Consider the following 12,273-nt stretch of genomic DNA (forward strand, 5'->3'; position numbering starts at 1 on the left):
ACTCAGATTCTCCTATTAGTAATCACAGCTTTTTAAACCTCTAGGTAACGCTAGGATCCCATGGAAGTTACAGCTAATTACCACCACTCCGGCATGGGAGCTGTTAAGATGCCCGCAGCTCATGTGCTCCAGCATGAGTTATAAAGCACTCAAAATCCAAAGGAGACGCATTTTCTGTGACACAAAAGCAATGTATTAAAGTGATATGTGTCTATTAGCAGCATAAATATCAAAGAAAAAGAGCAGCCACCACAGATAAATGCTTATTATCAGAGACCAGAATTTTTTTCCTCTCGGAGCACATAGCCAGAAACCCAAGATGATACAGTCTACACAGGAACACAAACAGCATCAGCTATTTCAGGGGATGTTACTGTTCTGGGAAAATTGGGCAATTCATGCCTGTTTTAAGACAGGAGAATCAAATTCATCCTCAGTTTAGAGCACTGGCCCAGTGCCCGTGTAGCCAGGGATGAGAAGTGGAGCCATTAATGCTCACAGTCCCAAGGCTGAAGCCAAGTCCTAGTGTTATAGCATTCCCCTTAAATAATCTCTGCTGTTTCAGATTACAAAACAATTCATATACATTTAAAAAAATTCCAGCTCAGAAGCGTAAAAAGCAGCCAAAGCAATGCTGCAACACAGCCTTAATAAAAGGAGGGGAAAAAAGCTCTCTTGCCTTGGCATCAAAGGCCTCACTCTCCCCAGTGCCAGCAGATGACACACAAATAGACAAAAATAAAAGCACTACTTAGACACACTTGTTTTCTGTTGCACTTAAACAGAGCATGGTCCCTTTCCAGAAGTTTGTAGTTCATGTTTCCCCTACCTACCTACTTTCTTTGTACAGCAAGACAGCAAATGAAGGGAAAAGGACTGTGTATTTCATACACAATACGATCAGGTTAATAGCCACAGTGAGGAATATTTAAATAAAAGGGTTTGATGCTCTTAATTCAAAGGTTTGCAGCAACCACATTCAAACACAGATCAGTGCAACAGAGGACAATAGTGAAAGCTGCCAGTTATGTGCAAAGCAGGGCATAAATCAGATTTACCAGCCTTAAATTTCAGGATTTCATCAACCGTTTCACGCTAACATGTCTAGCACTTAAACACACATCTAGAACCCTTGTTTTCTATACATTTCAACAAGGGTTGCCAACAATAGTTTCCCTGCACGACACATTTAACACATGGAATTTCACAACCATCATATATACCAGCTTAATATTATGTTAATATAACATACAATATACGGGCAACTAAGGAATTTTTTTTTTTTTAAATAAAGCTCCATACCAGCAAGGCATGGATTTTACAGCCATATCAAACTGTGCTATTTCTTGAATTCCATATTCTGGCCAAGCCTTACACACTCACTGATTTTTACGGCAATTCTGAACAGGTCACACCTACTGCAGCAGAGAGTCAATGACGGCTCCTGGCTTTGCCGAACGTTTTCTGTTTGGAGAGCAGAAAGGAAAGGGAAAAACAACACCATACACACATCATTATGCTGTCTAGGAAAGACAGGGAACAGCCACATTTCAAGTCAAAACTACAAAGTGTTACTCTTCCGCAAGCATTTGTCAAAACCAACCAACCAAAAATAACCCAGAAAACCTATGCTGAAATCTCCCCCAACAGCACATTACTTTCCAGTGATAACAGTATATGCACTGTCAATGTGTCAGATGTTAAACTGAACCACAGAACACAGTAAAATTAAGCAAGAAGCCAGAAGAGGGGAATGCAGCAAAAGGGAATCATAAAAATCCCCAGACAAGTCTTTCTGGATAAGACTTTACTGTAGTAAGGAGATTTCAGCTTGGTTCTATCACACTTGGCACCAGTAAACTTTATACTGTGCAAAATTGTGGTATTTTGTCTTCTCCTTAAGCAAGTGTTTGAAGACTCACAGTAAGTCTACAAGCACAAACTTAAGCCTTCCCCTGGGTAAATCCCCGATTACATATAGATACTCCAAAGTTCTTCACCTTCTACCCGTCTTGGGCCTGGACCTTCCTTTTGAAGTCCTCGGCCTCTCCAGCTTCATCAGAGATTGCCTCAAGCTTTCTTCAGTGTAAGCTAAGTACACATGGGAGAGATCCACTTCAAAGGGCTAAAAAAAGAAAAAAAAAACCACCCCAAAACATCAGAATCATTTTATACACTGATCAACAGTGCTTTTGTAACACTAGAAAGCCTCATTTCTTCAAAAGAAAACTGAAGCTGCACAGTTCCCCTATAAATATGCAGTAGCAGGCACAGGCAGCAGAACTTATGAACTATGCAGTTCAATACATGCTTATAAAGAGTCACTCACATCTTTTTCTTTTTTATCCAGGACAGGCGTCTGTTTCCTCATATTGTTTCCTGTATATGCAACGCATTTCTTAAAGAAAGAAAGGTCTGTTAGTAAAATCTTCCATGCACAGTAAAACTGACTACAGCTTTATTAATTTACTTCTGGGCTCAATTAAACTCCTCAGAAGCTTGTGCTAACATTAGTTGGTCCATCAGCCAGTCTGCTAGCTTACCAGCTGCCATTCTCCAATGTCTTCGTTCCAGTGAACATAGTTTTCAATCATTTCCTAGACAGAAATTAGAACAATAATTGTTACAGACTTGCACAGTCTACACTGCAGACACATTTTCTAGAACATATATCATATATCCCTAAAGGCCTAGCCAAGCTGCTTAAGAACAGTCTTGACCAATCCAAGTTGTTTTTATCAGGACAGTCATACCATGTTCAAAAACCCCTATTTACATTTTAAAGACTACAGAAAATAAAAATACCACTCCCAAATTGTATGCATTTGTGTTCCCATTAAAGCATGGGTTTCCCATTACACCAATGCCATCAGGATAGCAATAAACACACATTGTAATATGGGAAAAAAAGGAAAGATTAAGGGAAATAGCTTGTATTTTCTATTAAATAGTGGGCATCATATTTAAGCTCATCGTGAATTTTCTGAACATTGGGGTCAAAGAAAACAAGAAGTAAAGAGTTCCAAGTTCAGTCTTACTACTTAGTATTAATATCAGACATTAGCAGGCACAACTTCAAGCACAGTGGGAAAAAAAAAAATGTTTTGAACACACCCAGAGCATAGGCAGACAGTGAATACACCAGTTAAATACACGGTGAATATGGTTTAAAGAAATAAAATGACAAAGAAAATATGCTGCAAGAGAACTGAGATTAATACATTCCTCTGCTTACAACCCCCGATATGTTATACACTGCTTCCCTAAGCATGTAATTGTACCCAAAGTTATCAAAACCCCTGAGAAATACAACAAAGACATTCTGCATCCATTATTCACATTATTGAGATGCTTTTGGAGCTAAACGCACCCACTAACTCTCATCATCTTCCAACTGAAGCTCAAGCAGAAGTCCACCAGGTTACAAGAGTCCCTTGACAAAAGCATTTTTCCCCACTTCAACATCTGGTTCTAACAGTCCAGATAATGGCACAAACAGCAATGCAACCAAGTTGCACCTGCTCAGCTGGGCCACAGCAAACAAAGGCTCACAGCAACACAACCTACTCATTTGTGCTAGCAAACCTCTGCTTAGCAGACAAGTGTTGATCAGTTCACTGTCAATAACTCATGAGGAGAAAATAAGCCAACTCATTCCCTTTGTCGGACAGAATAAAAGCTTGTGTTAGGCACGCTGGGTGCTCTATCATAGGTCACAAGCTTAGGTTCTTTGTCTTTACCTGGTAGTCCTGAGGAATGAAGTTGTCTATGATAAGCATCTGAAGGCGAAGTTCCCTGCTCAGCTGCCGAATATTCTCCAGTAATCCCTCAATCTCTCTCTGATGCTCTTGTTGCAGATCTGCCATCTGCAGAGATGACAAGACAAACAAGGCATTTGAGAGGCATCAGAGCTAGCTAAAGACATGGCAACAGCAAACAAAAGAACAGTCTTCAGCTATACAAGGTTTTTGGGAAATGAAAGCAAACTCTGGTTATAAGTACTAGAATATTTATCTCTGAAGAATAAACCCTCTGAAACGTTCCAGCTCAGAGATGGCTGAAAATAGCATTAAGTTCTCAGTTTCATAAAAACGAAACTGGTCTTCTGCCAATTCAGGCTCTGCATCAACTAAGAGCAGATGAGCATCCAGAGAAGTTATACCCTTGAAATCTTGCCAGGGAAAAATCTCTGATCCCAGAGACAAAATGCACTTTTCATGCAACAGGAAGTCCAGATATCAGCCAAAGAACACATTGATCTAGTGTGACTGAGGAAGAGACAATGAGGGCAACAGGCAGAAAGGACAGACAGCTAAGAGCAGAGGAGCATTTGGACTGCTGCAAAGTTGGGTTGCCAGCAAAACTTTTGTTTCAGAAATAACCAGGTTTTTTTCCTTGAAGTTTTGAGTATCTATGGGTCTCACACACATCCCTCAGCCTGGCTTGGGGAAAAGCTCTACAACATGCCCCTGTGACGCTCTACCACCAGACTTGATTAGATCTTTTTGAATTACATGAGCTAAATGGACAGCACAGAAACACACTTCTGAACATACAGCACTTTTTCCAGTGTTACAAAGCTGATGGCTTACCCTTCCCCGCTATAGTCTCTCACATCATCACAGGCTGAGGACTTCAGACACTAACCTCTGATTTTGCAGCCATAAGCATGGTCCAAACTTTCTTCAGCTTTTTGGTTTTCCCCTGTGCTTCTTCCTGGAGGCTGGTGTACTTCTCCTCAATGTCCAAGCGTTCTTGCTGCATGCAACATTTAGCATAGACATCCACATATTAATTAACATAATCAAGGAAACTATCCACAATAGTATGAACAAGAGGAGAAACTACTGTGACCAAACAAAGCATTTGCCAAGGGTACAGAGACCTGGCTTAGCCAGGCTGGCTCAGACCCACAGTGATCACGGCTGCCCTACAGGTGAGCGCTGCCAACGCGCGGCCTCTGAAGCAGTTAGCTTCTGCTCCGCTTTCAGAGCAGACCCACATTTCATCCACCTGAGCAAAGCCAAGGCACACAACATGGTGTGTCCCGCCATTGCTGATTTCAGACAGCTGCCGTGTATAACCTCACCTCCTTCTCCTCAAGCTCCTTGCGAAGCTGCTCTGCCCTCTTCCTTCGTTCTTCCAGTTCCATATTTGATTCTTCTAGAAGCTTCTCTTGCTCCTCTGCTTTTGCCAGCAAGTCCACTCCTCCCACAATCACCTTCTTCTCCAATGCAGACAGTTTCTCCAACAGGGACTGGTGTTCTTGTCTAGAGACACAGGTAAGTGAGAAACTTCCTATCCTACAGTGCTAGCAAGGCAGCAGGTCCAGCTCAGTTTTACAGCCCAGACAGCACTCACAGGGCTGGAAAAACTTGTCTTGCTGCCAAGGGTTTAAGTAGGGGTGAGGCAGTGCAAGTGAATGCAGGGAGTTCCCTGAGCTCCAGCTCCCATCACTTTCTTGCAAGCAAAACCAGGTCAGCAGAGAAGTCTCTCCTGCTGCAAACCCCCTCTGTGAGGGGCTGCAAGGCACCAGGGGTATTACTAGGCTATCCAAGGTACCCCCTCCTCAAGGGCCCTGCCAGCAGAGCAATGCCCAGAGGCAGCTGCAGAAATGGAAGGGAAGCGAGTGAACTGAGATCAAGGCAGGGCAGCTGAGATGCAAACCAGGAATGCTGGCTGCTGCCTGACAGCAGGACTCTGCTATCTGCATGGGCCAATGCAATCTCAGCAGCTTTTCAGCTCCAGAGTGGAGAACCCAAAATGACGTACTTGTGACAGTGTGCTGCCAAAAATCTGGCTTGCTACACAGCTATTGCCCACGGACCAAGCAGTACAGCAGTATTGCTGCTCTTCACAGGTCTCCAGGGTTTGGAGGATTCATTTCTCTTGCTAGGCTATCTTGCACAACTAGATGAAGTTAAGAGAAGAAAGAAGTGGCAGAAGAATAAAGTTTGTCTTTTCCATCTGCTCTAAACTCTGAAGGCAGAGTAAGCTCTTCTTTCACTTTGATAATAGCAAGAGCTCACGTTCCACTTATACAGAAGAAGTTTGACAGGCACCTCACCATGCGTCTCCAGATATCCACAACTGAGTTGTAGATTAAGGAAGGAAAAACCCACATTGCCACACAAACTGTGCAGAGCAGTGTACTCACTGAGCTTTAAGCAAGTCTTTTTCTCTCTTCTCCAGTTCAGCTCTGGCTTTGTTTCTTTCTTCTTCTTCCATATCAAGCTTAGTTTCAAGAGCTTTTCTCTCCTCTTCAATCTTTGCTTGCATCTCTACCATCTTATCAGGGGAAACTTTCTTTTTGCCTTTGGAAGAGATAGGGAAAACAAATTAGCTCACAGAAAAGCAAGACAGCCTCTGTATCACAGCATTTCTCCAAGTTCAGATTCAATAATTGCATTTAAGAAAAATTAATTTAATTAGATGTCAGCTCCAAGTTGGGTACAACTCAAGTCTTTCAAATCCCATTTTAACATTGACCAGTTGCCACCAGTTCCTACAGCGAAGGAACACTATAACGTAATGCCCCCAAAATAGAAAACACACAAAGAACACCTGGAGAAGGAACACTGCCTGAAGAGAAGTCTGACCTGGAAGCTCAGGCATTCTAACTCTGTAGATTAGGCCAGAGGAAAGAAAATAGGAGACTGCCTTGACCTGCAGCTAAGCTACCAAGAGTTACATACTCAAATTTCAGATTAGCATCCCCATCACACCCCTTGTTCACTGCCCTCCTTATGCACTTACCTATTGCAAAGTCAGCACATAGATATTTTAAGAATGCACTACCATAAAAATAGAGACTAAGGAAATTCAGAACAGCCCTATAAAAACAAACAAACAAACAACACCACAACAGGCAATTAAATAAACCTTTTGATTGTATTTGAGCTACGTAAGAGTGACTGCCCACAGATCTGAAAGTACTGAGGTTTGCTGCAACTTACCAATTCTGTCTTTACAGTGTAACTACTATTACAGCAAACCAGGTGCGTTTCTTAGAGAGTTACAAAGGAAGTGGCCAGAGCAGCTCATTGAACTTATTGGCCTGAAGGGTTGGTCCCAAATACCCGTGATTTTGAAACAAAGTGTGAAGCTACTGCTCTTGGAAGTCACTCCACAAGTCTTGAGTCAACTTTCATTGTAATCCCAAGAGTGCCTAAGGCAGGTGAACACAGCGATCCTTGTGGGTTATCTGGCACTCCAGAGAGAGCCCAGACTGTATGTATTTCTTCAAATCCATGAGTCCTAAATCTCCCTTTATCCACTACTTTATTCGATGAAAGGTGAGCCTTTCATTTTCTTGTTTTGCTCTTCTCCAGTTCTCCAGACATGAACCTCTCCCCCCCACCCCCAGAATCCAGATGCCTAAAACTAACAGAAGGCGTCGACTGCCAAGGGACTGTTTTTCACAGTGACATAATGCATATGGTCACAACATGCTCAAGAAAGCTGTTGCTCAATAACAGGCTCCCCTTTGGTCTTCATGGCATTCTGCTTTATTTGTAAAGATATATGACATCTAGCACTCAGACAAAATGCACTGTATTTGTGAACATATTTGTACATATCTGTATGCATGTTTGTTCATGCACACAAGGGAATATAATTAGCTTTGTGGTAAGGTAAGGACTTCGGCACTACAGCAAACTGTCTTAGTTTCCATCTGCTAAACTTAGGAATCAGACAACAAGCACTTCTTTGTGGATCTGTGGTGAAAAAAAATCTCTCACTAATTAGTCTTTGAATAAGAAGCTTTATGAAAGTCCTATACAGAGATCATCATATAAAAAGAGATAAGCCAGATAAAGGCTTCTTATTGCTAGTACACAGCCCTACATATTCTCAGTTTAGGAGAAAAAGGTGAATTAAACAGAGTTGTAAGACCCTTGCACAAGCTCTGCAATTGTATTACAAGGAGGTGGAAGTCAATTACACCAACCTGCTTGATCTTGCATTAAGAGGAAGTAGAAAGCAAATCGCAGAGAGGCAGCATATGCATGAAAAGAGGAGGAAAGAAAATATATTACTGCTTTGATCATTTTGGACAAAGATCATGAGCATCAGAACAAGCATTAATTTTATATGCATGTTTCTAGAGTAGAAAACACAGGATAGTCATCACTAAAAACCCACTCCATTAGAGCAAACATTAATGCATCATGATTTTATGCTAAAGCACAGAAAGCTTCTACACTCCAGTGTGCTTTGCCTATCCAGGATAATCTTCAGCTCACTCTTCCATTCTTCTGCCCATCCAATGCAATGCAGAATCCAAATGTAACATTATGAGCCTGCCGCAAAGATCATGCCCTAAGAAAGAGGGTAGATTTCTTCTTGAATAAGAGACTTAATGCTTCCCCCCTGCCCCAAGATATCCAATTCTGTTATATTACCCGTAAAATATTAGCATACATAAGACTTGTTCTAAGTTTTAACCAGGTTTCCAAGCCAATTCTTTGCAAGATACATGACAGTTGCACATCGGGAGTCTCAGCACAAGATTTCTCCATTTAATTACACAGGGTATTAGTAGGTTAATTTGCAGTAACTGATGCTTCCATAGAGGTATATAGCCAGTTTTGATTATTCAAGCAAGTGCAGCAAAAAAGGCAGGACAGGAAAGGGGTAATGAAAGACACCACATGCAAAAGGACCACGCTTGAGGACAGTTAATATCCCAAACCACACAGAGCTACACTTACCCTAGTCACCTAAAGCCCAGTGCAACTTCCACACCAGAACTGTCTCCAAACTTGCAGGAGATGGACTCATCCATCCACTGGCAGATCAGCAGTTTGCTATTAACTGTCCTCATCCAAATAAGATATTCAGGTTTCAAGCAAGCTTTGGAAGAGCAAGTTTGAAGCAAGCAGAGTTCCAAGCCTACCATCGTATGACCTACCAAAGGTCTCCCTTAGGTTGTGAACCTTCTTAACCTGCTACCACACTTTCTCTGAGCTGATGCTTTCCACTAACATAACTAGTATAAATTTGACTGAAGTGCTACTATAACACAATACTTTCCAGATTCTCACCACATAAGGAGGAAAGTAGACTGCATCTACACAGGATAACCACAACAGTGGGTGAAGTCCCTACAAGCCAAGTCCTGAGATGCGATTTCTTTCTTCAGTCATCACTGACTGTAGGGTTTTTAAAAGGGACAGAGCCCTCTGACCAGGAGCAGACCAGACTTTCCTCACTGCTAGACCAAAATCTAGATCCCTTGTTCCTCTGAACTAAGTCCCACAGTGACTAAGAACTTAATGTCATGGGGCAGTTAAAAAAAACCAAAACAAACCACTGAGGATTTTTTTAAAGTATCTGCCAAAATAAAGCAGATCAACCAAGCATTACCACATTTTCCTTGGAAGTATAAGCCTTGTGTTGCTTGTTGACCACTCCATTTATTTTCTCCAAAACTAATTTTGAGAAGGCAGAGTCCAATATAACACAGCACAACCCATTTCACCTGTCTGGATGTCTTATTTATAAACTCACACTGTAGCAACTGCCATTAAAAAGTTGGCTCAGACTTTTTCCCAATATTTTAGAGGGAGTGTTTAACACAGAAGTTGCAAACTGTTTTTTAACCTATTATTTCTCAGTTGTCTTTAAATCTTGTTCAAGCAGCATACTAAATTGCTTCCTATTCTCTCACATATCTGGCTGACAATGTGCACACTGAACAACTGTTTCAAGCATGGAAGCAGCAAAGGAAAGGCATGCTTTAGCAGAGCTAAAAGTTCAGGTTATCTTTCCAACAGACATAGCAGGGAAGAGTGCGGCATTGCAAAATGGAGTGTGCAGATTATGGAAAGGCCAAAGCTTAAAGGACTTAAGAGCTCCCACTCACTAGTGAAGGACTTATCCAGAGGTTTCTCTATGACAGAGCATGTGGAGTCTGAACTACTGCTGCTGCTACTGCCTGGAAAACAGAAATGCATCCCACAGAAAAACCCAGAGAGGAAGAAACATGCAGATGGGAAGTTAGTTCTAAAGGAAAGAAACCCAGAAGGGCCAGCAACCTAATTCAAAAAGGCACAAGTTTCCATTAGGAAGCATTTGGTAGGATCCCTCCCAAACTCAGCTTGCAAAGCCACCATTTCCCAGCACAAAATAGCATGCTCAGAAAGACATTTCAGTTAAAACCCATCTTAACCAGCCTACGGCTTAAAACAACATGCCAAGGCAGCTTCCGTTTCAAGCAACAACAGCACAGAAAACCAGATCATAGTGGAGAAGGCTGCGGATATCTGCAGGAACAGAGGATTCAGTGACCAGGAGTCCTTTCCTGTCTTACGTACATGGCCACGTGCACTTTTGCCTCTAGAAGGCAGAATAAGCTTACACAGGGACAGTTACTGTGTGTACTCCTGCTGAGCAGCACCCTTTCTTAGGAAGCTTAAAGTAGCTTGTCTGGAAGTTGAGTAAGTCATAGTTATTTGCCCTCTACTCCTTTCAAGCAGCATTTTGAAGGTGATCTCCTCTTCGGAGGAGATTTAGGCAGAGCTTGGTTCTCGATGGAGACAGTGGTCAATCTTTTTGCTTCTAGAAATTACCAAAAGGTGAGAAATTAAGTACAAGTTATTGTAACTATCACCAAAGGCATGACAAAGGTCATTTATGGTATCTGCTTGGACAGATACCAAAATTAAGAGAGGTTGTCTAAAGCAGGAATGCTTTAGTAGGAATTTTTAAACAGATGTGTGTGCTTCAGGACAGGAAGGCAGTTTGCATGTCAAAATTAGTTTACTAGAGAGGCTGGAAGTTGAGGTGTAGCACTGGGCTTGACTTCTCTACTCCCCATGAAAAAACATCAGAGAGGTTCTAGAGGCACAGTACTGGTGCCCCCTGGAAGCCACAGCATCCCACAGTTCTAGGTTCCGCAACAACCCCTGGAGTTTAGATGTTACACAGTAGTTTAACACTGGTGTAGGACAGCAGCCTTCACCCATGGGCTTTCCAGAGTGCTCCCAAACAAGGGATGCTTTTTCAGCTAGCACAAAGACCCCAAATGTCAAGTTCTTCCTCTATCAACAATAGACATCAGAGGAGTCAGTTACTGAACATCCATAAGACAAATTAATCCTTTGCCTAAACCACAGCCAAAATTCCCCTCCAACCATTCTCATGGTTATAACAACCCACAACAGCCTACCATTATCTTTGGTGTCTTCTTCCTCCTACCTCTGAGCAGGGGAAGTTCCACAACACCAGTCACAAGCCATACACAGCCACCTTGCGGCAACCAGGGAGCCACCACAAAAGAGGATGTTACCACAAGCGCAACTACCCAAGTGGAAGCAGATACTACACAGGTTCAGAGCTGTCCATCTACAGAAACGGCACCAAATAGCTTCGTTTCTAGGACAGGCATGATAATTGCAGCGGCAGTAGGGCAGCTCTACAAATCCACTTTTCCCCGCCTGGCTCTGGCTACAGTTTCTGACACCAGCTGCTGGATAAGAGAAGATTGGTGGCACCGACAGGAGTCTCGACAGCCTTACCCCGCCGTTTCTTCCGCTTCTCCCCATCTTCTCCAATCTCCCCATCATCATCTTCATCCTCCTCTTCAGAATCACTGGTCTCAGAACCAGATATCTCTTCCCCTAGAACAGAAGAGTGTTCTTCCCTTCACCTCATATCAGCTTGTTACTGTGACAGCAGCATTTGTCCAAACCCAGCAGTGTCCAGCGTCAGCTTACAAGCACCTGCAGAAGTCATTAACTGTTGAGCAGACAGCCAGCTTGCCATGGCTCAGGAAACTTAAGGAAAATCTAGATAAGCAATTAAATGCTGTGAAGTCAGTGTGCATATGTTAAAACTCAAGTGGGTGCTTTTCATGGGAAATAAAGCATCCTTGCACTGCTGAAGCATTAAGCTTTCTGAGCAGGATCTACCCATACCTTCTCTTCCATCTCAGATGGAAGAGAAAACGGTCAGATGAACAAAGTTCACACAGACTTGCTACTTCATCAGACACCTGTATACATGAAGCTAGATGGCTGTTAATGGAGAAAAATGTCCAGTTTCACAAATGTTTATCATTGTTGCCATTGCAGACATGATGCTTAGGAGTTTCAGGCTGAGTTGGAAACAAAATGAATAAAATCCAACGTTTAACATCCCGGCCTCCCAGTAATGTTAGCAAACATAAGGCTGTAGCTGAGTCTAAAATGTAAGAAGCCACCCTCAGCCCACCAGGGATAAAACAGCTACAGCTACATCCAGCTCCCAACCCTTGGGGAAAGAGTTACT

At 42.4% G+C, this 12,273-nt stretch overlaps 1 protein-coding gene across 1 annotated transcript in view; it reads right to left on the minus strand.

Annotated features, from left to right (window-relative positions):
* Window positions 1-522: 522 nt before the first annotated feature.
* The window catches only part of KIF3A (kinesin family member 3A), a 17,612-nt gene continuing 5,861 nt past the window's right edge, over window positions 523-12,273 (minus strand). Inside the window, exons 8-17 of the mRNA XM_010287361.1 lie at window positions 11,523-11,624; window positions 7,952-7,960; window positions 6,158-6,314; window positions 5,090-5,270; window positions 4,648-4,758; window positions 3,741-3,866; window positions 2,544-2,597; window positions 2,330-2,398; window positions 2,001-2,125; window positions 523-1,464 (exon numbers count right to left, since the gene is read on the minus strand). Of these exons, the coding sequence (XP_010285663.1) occupies window positions 1,416-1,464; window positions 2,001-2,125; window positions 2,330-2,398; window positions 2,544-2,597; window positions 3,741-3,866; window positions 4,648-4,758; window positions 5,090-5,270; window positions 6,158-6,314; window positions 7,952-7,960; window positions 11,523-11,624 (983 nt within the window). The 3' untranslated portion in view covers window positions 523-1,415. The remainder of the gene's footprint in view (window positions 1,465-2,000; window positions 2,126-2,329; window positions 2,399-2,543; window positions 2,598-3,740; window positions 3,867-4,647; window positions 4,759-5,089; window positions 5,271-6,157; window positions 6,315-7,951; window positions 7,961-11,522; window positions 11,625-12,273) is intronic.

The sequence above is a fragment of the Phaethon lepturus genome, unplaced genomic scaffold (genome assembly GCF_000687285.1).
Source record: "Phaethon lepturus isolate BGI_N335 unplaced genomic scaffold, ASM68728v1 scaffold9300, whole genome shotgun sequence".
NCBI lineage: Eukaryota > Metazoa > Chordata > Aves > Phaethontiformes > Phaethontidae > Phaethon > Phaethon lepturus.